Source organism: Pelobates fuscus, chromosome 3 (assembly GCF_036172605.1).
Source record: "Pelobates fuscus isolate aPelFus1 chromosome 3, aPelFus1.pri, whole genome shotgun sequence".
Taxonomy (NCBI): Eukaryota; Metazoa; Chordata; class Amphibia; order Anura; family Pelobatidae; genus Pelobates; species Pelobates fuscus.
In genome coordinates this window covers 71605781-71621735 of record NC_086319.1, presented here as the reverse complement: position 1 = coordinate 71621735, position 15955 = coordinate 71605781, and the positions used below count along the sequence as shown (strand labels likewise).

Genomic DNA, 15955 nt, shown 5'->3' with positions numbered 1-15955 from the left:
TATAAATATCAATTTAAAACAGACTTGTCACATCTTTATTTACAACTCGATGAATATATTCTTTTAAAAAACAAAAGAAAAAAATTCTGAACCGTTTTTAAGTTATCATTTTGAATGTATGTCTAGTTTTCCAAGCATAGCTTGCAAATTAATCTGCCCACCATGGATGGAATGATAGGAATAACTAAGCGTGTACTTCTGAGAAGTTACTGTTTTGTTTTAAATCAGGTTTTAAACTATTACTTTGTGAACTTCTTGGAATTCTGGGAAGTTGTAATCAGAGGCTACGAGAACAACAGACAAAAAACAGAAACATTTTCATATTTCCATCGATATGTCATATGCACTTGGTCAAAAATATTTTAAAGGATGGCTGAATATTATAAAAAAACATTTTTTAAGAACAATTACAAAGTATATAAAGAATGGGTACCAGTAGATGATCAATCTATATATACGAAAATATTACCTACAAATAAGAAATACCTGCAGCAAATGATTTACTGGTTACTGTGATAAATTGAGCTAAATAAAACATTGAATCTGTTACTGTATCACCGGTAAGAATGAGGTACTGAGGAAAAAAAGCAAATGCTATATGTGATCCAAAAAATGGAACATCAGATTCAACTATTTTTAATATAAAGCCTTACTAAAATCCACCCTATAATCGTTATCAACAAAATCATTGGACGCAAAATATCAATTAGCCAACCAGAAATTGCTGTGAATGTAACATATTTTACATTGCACAGATAATCTTTTTTATCTTGTTTTTAGCTCTACGTTTCCCATTTAAATATCAAAACAATTTGACATCTCAACTTGACCTGTTAAGTCATACTAATATCTTGGTATTAAAAGACCGTGCTTTGAGACTGTGTTTTGAGCCAGCTATACTTTTATTATAATTCTGACTCCTTATCACTGGTGATTATAAAACTGGTCGAGCAGAAAGAAACTTCTCATGTAACTCATTCTTTGCGAATTATTTTTAATAGTCTGTGGCTAGATTCTGAACTGTTATATGGACTGAAGTTGATAGACTATCACCAAAACACAAATACACACATATCTTGTTTAAGGATAAGAATTGCAATAATGACTTTGGTAATATATGCATCTGCACCTTAAATCCACCATGGTAAACACAACTTTCTGTATAACCACTATATATAATGATAACCATTATATAACTAGGCCATTTTGATCTGCAATCAGTTTGATTACTACTTTTGGTTAACCTGCATCACTTTGTCTGAACATTTTGTTTGGTCGACCCAATATTGTCCATGTGTCAGGTTCAGCTAGTACAAATTTTGTCTATGCAAATGATTCAGAAAAACCTTTTGGACAACCAAATGTGGGCAAAAAAAGGGTAATCAGTGGACTACAACATATATATATATATATATATATATATATATACAAGTATCAAAAAGAATTTTACCGGCACTCGTGGATTTTCTTTTCCAGTTTATTTAGAATAGGTACTGTTTCAGTCAACGTTTCAGCTCCCGGTCGGAGCTTTCATCAGGACACCAAAGACCTTTCTTTGTCTTTGGTGTCCTGATGAAAGCTCCGACCGGGAGCTGAAACGTTGACTGAAACAGTACCTATTCTAAATAAACTGGAAAAGAAAATCCACGAGTGCCGGTAAAATTCTTTTTGATACTTGTATTTATTTGGAACCGTGCACCTGGTACCACACTTTAAAGTTGGAGTGCAAGAGTGTTTTTTCTATGTTTATATATATATATATATATACATATATATATATATAGAGAGAGAGAGAGAGAGAATAATATAAACAAAGGCTTGCACTCACGGTCTTTTGTAAAAGATTTTTCTTCCTTTATTCCATAACTTTGTTAAAAAATCGACGTTTCAGCCATCGTTCGTGGCTTTCATCAGGATCAATTGATTCTATATACCACCTACGACTTTAAGTCTACTTTCAGCGTACTACTATCAATTTCCTTTTATATAGTGGAAGAAGGTTAAGCAAAAATTTTAGAGAGCTCAAATACATGCCTCAAATGATTCACTATCAAACCATTGTAATAATAACCACGAGCATTTAGATATTTGTACTGTGCCGTTGTTAAAATATGTATCCCCTTAACTGCACTATATGATTTGTTCAGCGATTAAACTGTAGACTAGAAGGTTTCCTTTGTAAAAAATACTATGCCTTCTAGAATGATGAACTTATACAGTTTTAATAGAATGCAATTAAAAGTTCTAGATCATACACTGGTTTGGGAAACATTGCCAATAAAAAGAAACTGTTATCAAGACTTCGTAAAGTCAAAAGAAATAAAACGACAAGACAATTAACTATTTCTTTTAAGCCCTCTTCACATGTTCTTTTCCTCGCATTCTCTGGAATAATTCCAACCCCATGACTAAAAAGAGAACCAAGACTTACGAGGGTCTATATTGAACACACCAATGTTTTTATTCCCATGCCATGAGTGCCCAAGATTTTTATGGAACTATTAATGGTACAATGCAATATGAACAGATTAACCTTGAACTGAGAGTTTGAACTGAGGAACACATTTTCTGACGAGTGTGTCATCAATAAGTGAGAGCTGTAAGTGATATTTTAGAATGTTTGTAAAAGATTGAACCAAAGGTCACGGATGGATGCCCCCGGTAAGAAGGTGCCAACAACATGCATCTATCAGATTACACACCCACTACTAAAAGTCATCAGGCTATATATCAAAGTCTTTCACCTCGAAAAACAAGGGTAGCATTGATTTAAGAATATGCTTGATTATTTATAACATTATTTTTAAAACAGGGAATGATAAGGCTCAAAACAAACAACATTATGGCAAAAAAGTTCTATACCTCGGTGGGCAATTGAAAATGATAAGTGACATAGTTTACATATACTACTATAAAGAAGTCTATTTATTGTAAACTAGTCTCGAGGTATAGGACTTTTGACATGTCATCTTCCAGCCATGAAATAGTTCACACAAGTGTACCAGACCATGTTTTTCTGTAATGAGCATGGTCCTCTTCGCCGTTAGAATCTGTTAACTTTATTCTGTCAATCAAGTGACCTGCTGCTACATATTCCCAGTGTAGAGTTGAGAAGAATATTTTGGCACTACGTAACTGCTAATGATGATGATGATGATAACAATAACGGAAGTTTAACTCTAAGGTCTAAAAGTTGTTATTTTGGAAATAAAGTTTGTATTTTTTTTGTGTTCGTGAACATTTCACCAATCCAGTCTATGCTACCAAGAATAAATGGCCACTGCAAAAGATACAAATTCCGATTTTCCATTTGAAGAGAACTGCATTGCTAGCTTTTTCACGAAACCAAAAGTATGATTTTTTTTTAACGGTTCACGTAGAATGAGAAAATGGCTATTAGTAAAATTCCCAAAATTGCCTGTGTTTTGGAATTGTTAACAACAGAATGGAGTAACGTAATGAAGGGTGAAGCTCTCTCCAAGTCTACAAAAACAAGACCAGAAATCAAGTTTCTTTGTAATTTCTATAACAATAGTTACATAGAAACCACTGACAACAAGCACAGGTGTACAATAAGAAAAAATATAAACCTTGATATATTTGTGTCAATAAGGAAAATTGTCAACAGCACATAGACTTAATAAAGAGCATAAACATGCTCAGCATTATTTTACTGTTTTTCTTCTCTCCATACTGTGTGTGATATGTACCTGTATCTAAAGATTTCAAATAAATCTCGAGAAGCAAAGAAATAAAATTCCACTCTTAAATCTACATGAACTGTGTGCTGTATCAGATATTGATAAACATTTCTTTAAACAAAATGAAGATCAAGTTCAGTAATAATCTACTCTATATATATATTGGTATTTGGTCCCAAGATTTGTGGTTTGTTAGTTCACTGGAAAGGGTAAAATTAGCACTAAACACTAAATCCACATCCGTCGATTTTATAATCTTTACAAACTAAGGAAAAAAAGAATGTTAATCCACAGGTCCATATATAAACAAATATGTAAAGTTATATTAAGATGTCCACACATTTCATTGTAAAGACATTTATAGAACATTTCTTAATGTTTTAGATGAAAGATTTTCAAAAATTTTTACTCTACATTGTCTTGATAGATATAATTAAAAATATATGGAAATATATACAATGATCTTTGCATCTGAAATGATTTACATGTAAAGATTATGCAAAATCTGACAGCGAGGCGGGCACTAGCAAAGGCATGGAGCAGCATTGAACCTCCATCCTAGGCAAAAACGATTTGCAAAAGTAAACTCATTTGTTTTGAGGATGAGCTAAAAGCTAGGGCTAGAGCAGGAGTTGGAAATCTTTGGCCATCCACATGTTCTGCAGTACATTTCCCATAATGCTCTTACAATCATAATGCTGACAAAGCATCAAGGGAGATGTAGTCCACAACATCTGGAGTGCCAAAGGTTCCTCACCCCTGGGCTAGAGGCTCAATGCACTCTCAAAATGTGTGGGCTCCATTTGTGGATGGCAGCTATCACAACAGAGATTGTCCTCGGGGAAACTCTTGGAATGATTATACAGTGTTGTGATTTAGGTTTCAAAAGACTTGCGCCCCTCCCCTTTACTCTATTCCCCTTTTAGACTTTCTTCTGCATTGTCTTTTACCCCTCATACTGTATTTCTGCAGGTATTTTTAGAAACGGGCGCTGTTTTAAACACTGCTCTTTTTAAAACCAAGGCATGGCTATGATCCAAAAAAAAAACATTGACCATGAACCATTCAAGGACTACAGCGATTTCTCAAGTCTCTATGCTAAAGAAGGACCCCTTAAAAGTCAACATGCGATATGGTGCAAAGCAGTATTTTTCTGTGTGTACATATATACACACACATATGTATATCCACTTGCAGAGGTTAGTTCACTTGGAAATCATGCTACAAAACTTGAAAAGAACTGTTCCATTAAAAGAGAACCAAGGAGATTGTTAGAATTTTTATGAGGTTCTCATTTTGTTGTGCATTCACTTTCTCCATAGTTTATTTGATTTATGTGCATTTTGTAGATTCATGCCTCTTGCATGCTCCGCAAAAGTCCACCAAATGTACAGACCATATTTTTTTCACAGAATATATTTCATGCATACCACAAAAAAATAAGTAAAAATGCAAACTATAAAAACAATCTCTACCTACGGATAGCAGGCAGACTGGCCACAACACTATTCTAGAAGCACAGGACACTCACCTTTCACCTTTGCAGGCGTATCCTCTTTTGGTTTGGTCTCCTCTGAGTAGAAAGTATTGTTTGTTTTTGTGTGTTTAGAAAATACTAAGCATATGCATTATACATCATAAAGTATTTTGTTTTTATCTAAACCTATGTAATTTATTCAGCCTAAAAAGAGCAATGCTGTGATTGTATCTAATTTGAAGAATTGTTTGAAAATTAGCCATGATTGTCTCAATTTTTCCATTCGGATTTTATTATTATATAATTCTTAGTTTATTGAATTAGCCAACTCATTTGACTTTTGCTGACAATTGAAATGATATTGTAGATTGAGGCAACTCACACATGTGATGAAATAAATAAATAAATATATATTAAATCAATGTGTATATATATATCTTGATATATATATACTGACAGGGTGGGCCAAAATTCAGAGTAGGATTTGACAGGTGAATAACCTTTTTGGTAGTAGCTCAATTGTTTTGTTGCAGGTACATAGTATAACTGTGTCTTTGTGTCTTGGGTGATTATTATGGGTAATTTCACAAAGGAATAACAAATTAGTCAGATAAAATAATGAATTTATTCATCAACTCATCATGTCTTAGAAAGCTCATTTAAATGGCTTCATCAGTAAGCAAAATTGCAGTTTCTGGGGTACAGAAAATCCACAGATAATTCATCAGCGCCAATTGCACCCTACCAAACGCACCATCTGGTGCGGGGTGCCCTCATGGAAAGTTATCAGGCAAACATTTGAGTGATAGAGCTTCAAACATTAGCTAATGTTATGGACAATGCAATAGAAAGAGTCCGACTTGCGAAACGGCAAATAGAGCTTATTTAAAATATGACATCTTCCGTACCCAGTTAAACAAATCTCCATATGGTAAGCATTCATGGTATGTAGCATCATTGAAATTAGTTAATTAATATAAACATTGACTCCTCAAACTCTACTCTGAATTTCGACCCACCTTGTATATATATATATTTGTGGTGAGGCCAAAAATGATACAACTCACCACAGTGCAAATACACAAATACAAATAATTACTGTTATGCATCACTTACATGTCTCAAGTTGGACTTCTAGAAGTCCTTCTTTGCCATAGAAATTTGAGAAAAAAAAGTTTCCACAACTATCCCAGATTTCCCAGTTTGACATGCAAATTAGTACAGACAGCCAATGTGTTTCAAACCTCATACGGTATTTCTGCAGGTATTTTTAGAAAAGGGCGCTGTTTTAAACACTGCTCTTTTTAAAACCAAGGCATGGCTATGATCCAAAAAAAAAAATTGACCATGAACCATTCAAGGACTACAGCGATTTCTCAAGTCTCTATACTAAAGAAGGACCCCTTAAAAGTCAACATGCGATATGGTGCAAAGCAGTATTTTTCTGTGTGTACATATATACACACACATATGTATATCCACTTGCAGAGGTTAGTTCACTTGGAAATCATGCTACAAAACTTGAAAATAACTTTTCCATTAAAAGAGAACCAAGGAGATTGTTAGATTTTTTATGAGGTTCTCATTTTGTTGTGCATTCCCTTTTCCCATAGTTTATTTGATGTATGTGCATTTTGTAGATTCATGCCTCTTGCATGCTCCGCAAAAGTCCACCAAATGTACAGACCATATTTTTTTCACAGAATATATTTCATGCATACCACAAAAAAATAAATAAAAATGCAAACTATAAAAAAAATCTCTACTACGGATAGCAGGCAGACTGGCCACAACACTATTCTAGAAGCACAGGACACTCACCTTTCACCTTTGCAGGCGTATCCTCTTTTGGTTTGGTCTCCTCTGAGTAGAAAGTATTGTTTGTTTTTGTGTGTTTAGAAAATACTAAGCATATGCATTATACATCATAAAGTATTTTTTTTATCTAAACCTATGTAATTTATGATCAATGTTCTACTAATAATTTAGCAGATATATTACTACATTGTAAAAGTTTTCGAAATCAACCTGGAACATTGTTTGTTGGTACAATTATATGCATGTGGCTTAGATGTGGTAAAACATGGATTATCCCTGCAGAATTGACGGACTCATTACAATTCATGTAAAATAATGATTTTCTACTGCTAGCCCCTTCTTTACCAAATTATTTATTGAACTGTAAATGTGCAGAGAATTGCAAAGAGATTGCATGTTTTGTGATATAAAATTATTATTTATTCAGCTGACTACTTTGGTGTAAAGTTTCCCGTCCCGCAATTCCCATTTATCAAGTGCAAAAAAATCTTCTTTTTTTTTTTCTATGGAATTTTTGAAATTGGAATCACAGCAACAAATGAAAACTATTGGGTCAATTCAATAAAGGTTAACACCATATTTTCACACTATGGTATTTCAAGAGTTACTTAGAGTCAATTTATTACGCAATCATTATCTTAAAAAGGAAGGTTTACAAAATCAATTTTTTTTGCTTGACAGTAATAGTTTATTGTTCATTGGCAAATTGTGCCAGTTGTTTATTAACATTAATTTAAAAACTGCCGACACATCTACTTGATAATCAGTGCAGTAATAACTATTTACCGCCCCTTAGTGAATTGACCTATTTAGGACTACCATCTTCTACAAAGTGCAGGCAGACTGTTTTACTACTAATACTACTCTAAAAACATGACCAACTCACCTTTCGCTTTTTCAGGTGCTTCTTCTTTTAGTTTGGGCTCCTCTACATGGGAAGGATTGTAAATGTTTTGGTTTTGTTTATATTATATATATAAATATATGTTATATTTGTATAGGTAAGTATCATTCACTAGTTGAGAGATTCATTCCCATTCCTTGCGTGATGTTATACCATCTAAAGGATTGTGCAGTTAGAATGACGGAGCTTGTAAAAATTTATGTAAAATAGCCGCATATTCTATTGTTTCTTCATTTTTTTTAGATTTGTGTGATTAATGGCGACTCATGCTTCTTGCATTCTTTGGAGATTCTTCCAAATGCACAAACCTTCTCATTCTATACTACTGTAGCATGCATACCACAACAAAAGCAGCTATACACTAAAACCAATGTAAGCTCCGGACTATAGTTCTACCATACTCTACGTGGAGCAGCTAAACAGCCAATGATACTATTTTAAAAACTCAGCCTGCTTACCTTTCACCTTTTCAGGTGTATCTTCTTTTGGTTTGGGCTCTTCTACATGGGAAGGATTGCAAATGTTTTAATATTGTTTATAGTATATATATATATATCTATATACACTGCCTGGCCGGAAAAAAAAGCCGCCACCCAAAAAAAAGTCACACACTCTAATATTTTGTTAGACCGCCTTTAGCTTTGATTGGCATGCATTTGCTGTGGCATTGTTTCGATAAGCTTCTGCAATGTCACAAGATTTATTTCCATTGTGTTGCATTAATTTTTCACCAAGATCTTGTATTGATGATGGGAGAGTCGTACCACTGTGCAAAGCCTTCTCCAACTCACTGCAAAGATTCTCAATGGTGTTAAGGTCTGGACTCTGGTGGCCAATCCATTTGTGAAAATGATATCTCATGGTCCCTGAACCACTCTTTCACAATTTGAGCCCGGTGAATCCTGGCTTTGTCCTCTTGGAATATGTCTGTGTCATCAGGGAAAAAATCTATTGATGGAATAACCTGGCCATTCAGTATATTCAGGTAGTCAGCTGACCTCATTCTTTGGGCACATAATGTTGCTAAACCTAGACCTGACCAACTGCAGCAACCCCAGATCATAGCACTGCCCCCACAGGTTTGTACAGTAGGCACTAGGCATGATGGGTGCATCACTTCATCTGCCTCTCTTCTTACCCTGATGCGCCCATTACTGGTTCCCTACTATTTTTCCAGTTTAGAATAATGCGTTGATGGTTCACAACCCAATTTTAGTCATTTCTGCAGTCTCCTTAGATGTTTTCTCTGCTTGATGATTTGACCCTTCTCAAACAGACTAACACCTTTTCCACGACCACAGGATGTGTCTTTCGACATGGATGTTTAAGAAATGGGAAGCTACTCATTGCATCAGTTGAGGTTAAATAACTTGTTACCAGCTGACAGATAATCGCCCATGCAGTAACTATCCAATAGGAGGCTCTTACCTATTTGCTTAGTTGAATCCAGGTAGCGGCTTTTTTTTGGCCAGGCAGTGTATATGTATATGTTATTTTTTTTTTATCAGTTAGTATCATTCACTAGTTGAGAGATTAATTCCCATGATGTTATACCATCTAAAGGATTGTGCAGTTAGAATGATGCAGCTTGTAAAAATTGATGTAAAATAGCCTCATATTCTATTGTTTCTTGATTTTATTGGATATATGTGATAAATAAGACAACTCATGCTTGTCGCATACTTTGAAGATTCTTCCAAATGCACAAACCTTCTCATTCCATACTACTGTAGCATGCATACCACAACAAAAGCAGCTATAAACTAAAACCTATGTAAGCTCCGGACTATAGTTCTACCATACTCTATGTGGAGCAGCTAAACAGCCAATGATACTATTTTAAAAACTCAACCGCTCACCTTTCACCTTTTCAGGTGTATCGTCTTTCTCTTTAGTTTCTGCTGCATATGAAGGAGTGGAAGTATTTTCAGGTGTTTCCAAAAATTCAAATCAAGTGGTTTTGTACATCAGCAAAATATCATTTTCATTCTAGTTAACTAATAACTCATTAATTAACTTTTTTATTATTGTTAGCTCAAGAATTCTAAAGCAATATATTATTATGATGGACAAATTGTTTCCATTATTGTATTAATACATGTGTTTTACAGGTAGAGAGTAGAATACGTTGGAGATTTTAACATGAATTGTACTGGCTTATAGTTGTCTTGCAAAATTGTTTGCAAGGTAGCTGAAATGGAAAAAAATCTGCATATATAAAGTTGGAGATCTATTGCTTTTTTTCTTAAAGGGACACTATAGTAACCAAAACAACTTCAACTCAATAAAGCAGCTTGTGTGTATAGATCATGCCTCTGAACTCTCACTACTCACTTATCTGCCATATAGGATATAGGTGACTATAGTATCCCTTTAATTTTGCAAACCGGTTCTACACACTATAATTCATAGTTTAGCGTATAAATGTTAATATGTATTTTTTGCTTTTGCAAACAGTCCCGGAGAGATCTGGATCTAATAATTACAACTTTCTAACTGTCAGGACCTCCATGAAAGGATGGTTACTGAGCAAACAACAATGACCCAATCACAGCACGGCACATCCCGCAATGATGTGACTACAGCATGCTAAGGAACATGATGTATTACGCTAGGAGCATTGAGGGCATAAGAAGGAGTGGTGGGCTGGTGAGAAGGAGTGGTAGGGGAGAAGAATAATCAGTGGGGTGGTGGGGCGGAACAGGGGAAGATAAGAAGAATCAGTGGGGTGGTGACAAGGAGCAGTTGGGTAGTAACAAGGAGCAACGAGAGGGTAAGAAGTACAAGTGGAGTGGTGAGAAGGAGCAGTGGAGTGAGAAGCAGCAATGAAGGCATCCAGAAGATGCATTAATGCCAATAAGAAATATTAGGGGGAATTTTAAATAGACTAAAAGGGGTTGCCAGTTGGAAGAGTAGAGTTTAGGAATGGTCATGAGTGGGGTTTGAGAATTGCCTAAGGTATTGTTTGGGAGAGGTGATCAAGTTTAGGTCCTAGCAATGACCCTGCCTGGTTCCATGCCGTATTGTTAATTGTATATATATATATTGACAATCACTTTTTAAAGCTATTAAAAAAAAAAAACACAGTATCCTATGATTTTGCAATATTCAGGGTACACTGCCCAGAGTTCCAGAATCTTCCAAAACAAAATGCAGGTGCCTTATCACACCACTTGGGACACTCTGGGTGCCTGGCCAATGCTCCGGAGTGGACTGATGTCTTATAAGCTGCACTCTCGCATGTATGAAATTTGCACTTCACTTGCATAAATTAGTGTATGTAAGCCCATTTTTATACAACTATAAAAAGCTGGGACTTCCATTTTTTTGGTCAAAAGCTTAATATTGTGAGCATATGTGCTGTGCAGGAAATTCCCAGATTAATTTACTCCTGGCCAAGGCTGATTGTAGCTTCCCAGCCTAGAATGTGGATCTCGATGTTGCTTATTAATTGGTGATGTATTCTCCTTAACATTTGTAAATATTCTTTATTGATACTATTAATCTATGTAATAAAAACTTTTGTTATTCACCCACTCAAATGGTGTCACATTCTGCATCCTTGAATGTTATAAAATATAGAGCAAAGCATATGTTCACCGATCAGATGTATCAGGAACCTCAACAAAGTCAATAGAAAGCTTTGGTCAAACCTCTGCTTGTGGTGATGCCCAGCAACATAATGTGAGAGCTGTACAATGTACAGACTGCAGGTATCCCCTGATTAGAGCTCTGATAGCTGAGATCTGATCCAAGAACTGAGATCTAATACAAAAGCCACCTGTTGATACACTAAACAGTGAGGACAACTGCCAGGGTTATACACTAAAGCAGGGCTGGGCAACCTTCAGCACTCCAGATGTTGTGGACTACATCCCCCTGATGTTTTACATTATAGCTGTAGTCCACAAGATCTGGAGTGACGAAGGTTGCCTACCCTTGTACTAAGTGTGAATTGTCAAAAAATCCATATAGATTTTAGGCCAAAACTGTAGAACCGTCTTACATTTGTAATTCACTTTGAATAGGCAGTAATTCAAGTTTAATGAATAGCTCTTATGGTATTTTTTTTGGACAATATAGCCAAATTGGAAATATTCTCCAAGTCAGCTATTTTTGAGTTTGGTTCTATTGACTTAAAATGTAAAATTCACTTTAAATTTGCAAACAATTAATCCAGTAACACTGTATGTTTTTCCTAACGTAGCAAAAATGTAATAAAACATATTCAGTATGGATATTTACTTTATTTTAGTTGTTACAACTTTTGCTACAACAGTTTGGCAACTTGACTGGTACATGTTGTCTTTCCACAAATCTTTTTAGTCTTTTGGCCTTATGATTTAGATTGCATGGATGAGCATTCCAGTTTACTACTTTATATAAAAGGTATATAAAAGCTAGACCTCTGCTCACAGACAGGGTTCTCTATTCTTTTTGTATTTTTTTGACTATACTGTACTGTCTATTTTCCCCAATTGTACAGCACTGCGGAAAATATTGGTGCATTAGCAATACTAGTAATAATAATTATAATAATACTAACATTCTTACATTCCTAGGAACAGACCTCAGTGTGCCTCTGAGTGCTGTGTCTAATGTTCGTTACCAAATTTATTTATTTAGAAAATATTTTACCAGATTTCTCTCATTTTCAAGTATGTCTTCGGCAAATGCTTATGTTACTTGTAGGTTTTTGATCTAAATTAATTGTTTTACATTTGTTGACACTGAAAGCTGGGGTTTTATCATTTTGCCAATATCATTAATTTTGTTTCTTCAGTTAGTACTACATCTTCAAATTGCTCTGACCTGTATTGTTTGTCATGGCTTTTACCGACATTATGTGTCCTATTTCTGTCACAGTCTGTGTGTGTTGGCAGACAGATGTCAATGGATGATGTTTGGACACACAAGAAGGTCTCTATGTATTATCAAACTCTCCACTTGATCCTCACTTGAGAGCTCTGCTCTATGAGTTTATTTCCAAGTAGGTTTTTGTTTAAACTTGGTATGTTAACAGATATTTAAACTGCCTATCAACTTTCAGCCAAGGTTGAAGGTGGTATATATTTACAGGATGCACACGGGGCAGCTGAAATCATATTCAAAACGGTGGCAGGGAAATTACAGCATATGTTAAGGAGCATCTAGTTAAAGATAATTTAGTACCAAATGATTTTTTTTTCAAAAGTAATTGAAAGTGGATACTAGTAGAGGAGGGGCAGACATTTCAGTATTTCAAAATATTAATTAGCCCCTCTTTTCAGCACCCACCCAAAACATGGGTGGCATTTATTTTTCCACAATGTATTTCTGGGGTAAGCTATACACAGATTTTTCCTCCTCTTTTAGACAAATGCACTTTTTAATAATAGCTCATTTGTTATTTTTTTCTTATTTGGGAATTTAACAAGAAATTGATTGTAAATTATATAATTTGTTATAGTTCACAAATAGTTAGTAAACATAAAATGATCAAACACCATTTATTGTATGTGACACATATGACTGTATTTGTGTCACTGAGCTTGTCTATGCTGAGCTTGTGTGTGTTTGTGTCAGTGAAGTTGTCTGTAGTGAGCTTGTGTGTGTCTGTAAGCTTGTGTATGTCAGTAAGCTTGTGTGTAATAAACATGTGTATGTTTGTGTCAGTGAGCTTGTTTGTAGTGAGCTTGGGGGTTGGTGTTAGTGAGCTTTTCTTATGTGTCAGCAAGCGTTTCTTGTGTGTCAGTGAGACAATAATAGTGCAGTATGTCCTTAACAAAGTAAAATAAAGTTCTGTAATGAGAGCTCACAATTTATAGAGCTTCAGAGAGCTCTGCTGTGTTAGGCATAGATTATTTTTTGAAGAAAACCGGCGTTCGGATGGGGGTGCAATTATACCACCACAACGCTTCTATACTAGAGCAGATCCATGCTCTAGTCCATGTGAGCAAGATACTTATTCTTCTGTATACGTACAACCACTTTGATATACATATTGCACGACTGGATATTCCTATTCTTGTCTCCACATATCCGATATACTGGCAAAGTTCACTATCACTACAGCTGAAAATCTATTCTATGACGGGGATTGTACTGTCTACACCTAAAACAGCAGAGCTCTCTGTAGCTCTATAAATTGTGAGTGAGCTCTCATTACAGCACTTTATATTACTTTGTTAAGGACATACTGCACTATTATTGTCTGTTTTTTTCAATTTTCTCTGAGATATCATACATTGTATAACAGACAAAGACCCTATAGACATAAAAAGTACATATATATATGATTTATTTTTTACTTCACTTTATTATTTTCTAGGTGCGGTAATCTATTTTTTGTATTTGTCTTCTGTCTTTATTCATACAAGGTTTAGGGAATCCTTGTAAGATTGACTGATGCCTCTAAGTATATAGTGGGCACCTAGTTTTTGTGTGTCAGTTTGCCTGACTGTAGTGAGCTTGTGTGTGTGTCTGTGAACATGTGTGTCATTAAGCTTGTATGTAGTGAGCTTGTGTGTATTTGTGGCAGTGAGCTTGTGTGTGTGTGTGTGTGTGTCAGTGAGCCTGTCTGTAGTAAGCCTGTGTGTGTTCGTGTCCGTAAGCTTGTCTGTAGTGAGCGTTGGTGTGTTAGTGAACTTGTCTTTGTTTGTGTGTCAGTGAGCTTTTCTGTAGTGAGCTTGGGTGTGCTAGTAAGCTTCAATGTAGTAAGCTGGTGTGTGTCTGTGTGTCAGTGAACATGTCTGTAGTGAGTGTGTGTGTCTGTGTGTCAATGAGCTTGTCTGTAGTAAGTTTGTCTGTTTGTGTCAGTGAGCTTGTCTGTAGTTTGCATGTGTGAGTGTGCATCAGTGAGATTGTCTGTAGTTAGCATGTGTGTGTGTCAGTGAGCATGTGTGTGTCAGTAAGCTTGTCTGTAATGATTTTTTGTGTTATGGCAGTGAGCATGTGTGTGTGTGTGTGTGTGTCAGTGAGCATGTCCGTAGTGAGCTTGTGTGTTTGTGTCAGTGAGCTTATCTGTAGTGAGCTTGTTTATGTTTATGTCAGTGAGCATATGGGTATGTCAGTGAGCCTGTCTGTAGTGAGCTTTTGTGTGTGTGTGTCAATGAGCATGTGTGTATCAGTACACTTGTCTGTAGAGCGCTTGTGCTTGTGTGTCAGTGAGCTTGTCTGTAGTGAGCATGTGTGTCTTTGTGTCATTGAACTCGTCTGTTGTGAGCTTGTGTGTGTGTTTGTGTCAGTTAGCATGCGTGTGTCAATGAGCTTGTCTGTTGTGAGCTTGTGTGTGTCAGTGAGCTTGTATGTAGTGAGCTAGTGTTTGTGTCAGTGAGCTTGTCTGTAGTGAGTTTGTGTCTGTATCAGTGAGCTTGTCTGTGGTTGTCTCAGTGAGCTTGTCTGTTGTTAGCTTGTGTGGGTCAGTGAGCATGTGTGTCTTGTAAGCTTGTCTGTAGTGAACTTGTGTGTATTTGTGTCAGTGAGCTTGTTTGTAGTGAGCTTGAGTGTGTGTGTGTGTGAGTTTGTCTGTAGTAAGCTTGTCTATGTGTCAGAAAGCTTGTGTGTGTTAGTGAACATGCCTGTAGTGAGCTTGTTTGTGTCAATGAGCATATTGATGGTGAGCTTTTTTGTATGTGTCAGTGAGCTTTTATGTGTCAGTGAGCTTGGATGAAGTCAGCTTGTGTGTGTCAGAGAGCTTGTCTGCTATAAGTGTGTTTGTGTGCTGGGGAGTTTGTCTGTGTGTGTCAATGAGCTTATGGGATTTATTTATGTAGAACATGCTTTAAAAAAATATATATATTATGTATATATATATATATACATGCACACAATGTGACATGATCAATAATAGGTCTGGATTCATTTTTTTCCCAGGACTATCAAGTGTTCCCAGTCCAGCCCTGGAAGTAAAGTGTATCTTCATCTATTCTCTACAATACTAACATCTATGAAGCTGATACTGACACACTATTCCTAATTCTAAATAGAAACAGGAATAACTCTAGGTGATTGGACCATGTAAGCTTCCAGGTACATCATTTACATTTTTTCCATTCATATTAATAACACATTTTT

The 15955-nt window shown here is 35.6% G+C and overlaps 1 protein-coding gene across 14 annotated transcripts in view; it reads right to left on the bottom strand.

The window, feature by feature from the left end:
- Window positions 1-15955, bottom strand: part of MYBPC1 (myosin binding protein C1) — a 124948-nt gene that overhangs the window by 70630 nt on the left and 38363 nt on the right. For 6 of the 14 annotated variants that reach the window (XM_063447178.1, XM_063447190.1, XM_063447192.1 and 3 more), the window contains exons 4-8: window positions 9760-9801; window positions 8359-8400; window positions 7883-7924; window positions 7000-7041; window positions 5233-5274 (exon numbers count right to left, since the gene is read on the bottom strand). The exons of 3 other annotated variants lie outside the window; for them this stretch is intronic. In XM_063447178.1, the coding sequence (XP_063303248.1) occupies window positions 5233-5274; window positions 7000-7041; window positions 7883-7924; window positions 8359-8400; window positions 9760-9801 (210 nt within the window). The remainder of the gene's footprint in view (window positions 1-5232; window positions 5275-6999; window positions 7042-7882; window positions 7925-8358; window positions 8401-9759; window positions 9802-15955) is intronic. 5 more of the 14 variants (XM_063447181.1, XM_063447186.1, XM_063447179.1 and 2 more) reach the window with 4 other exon arrangements.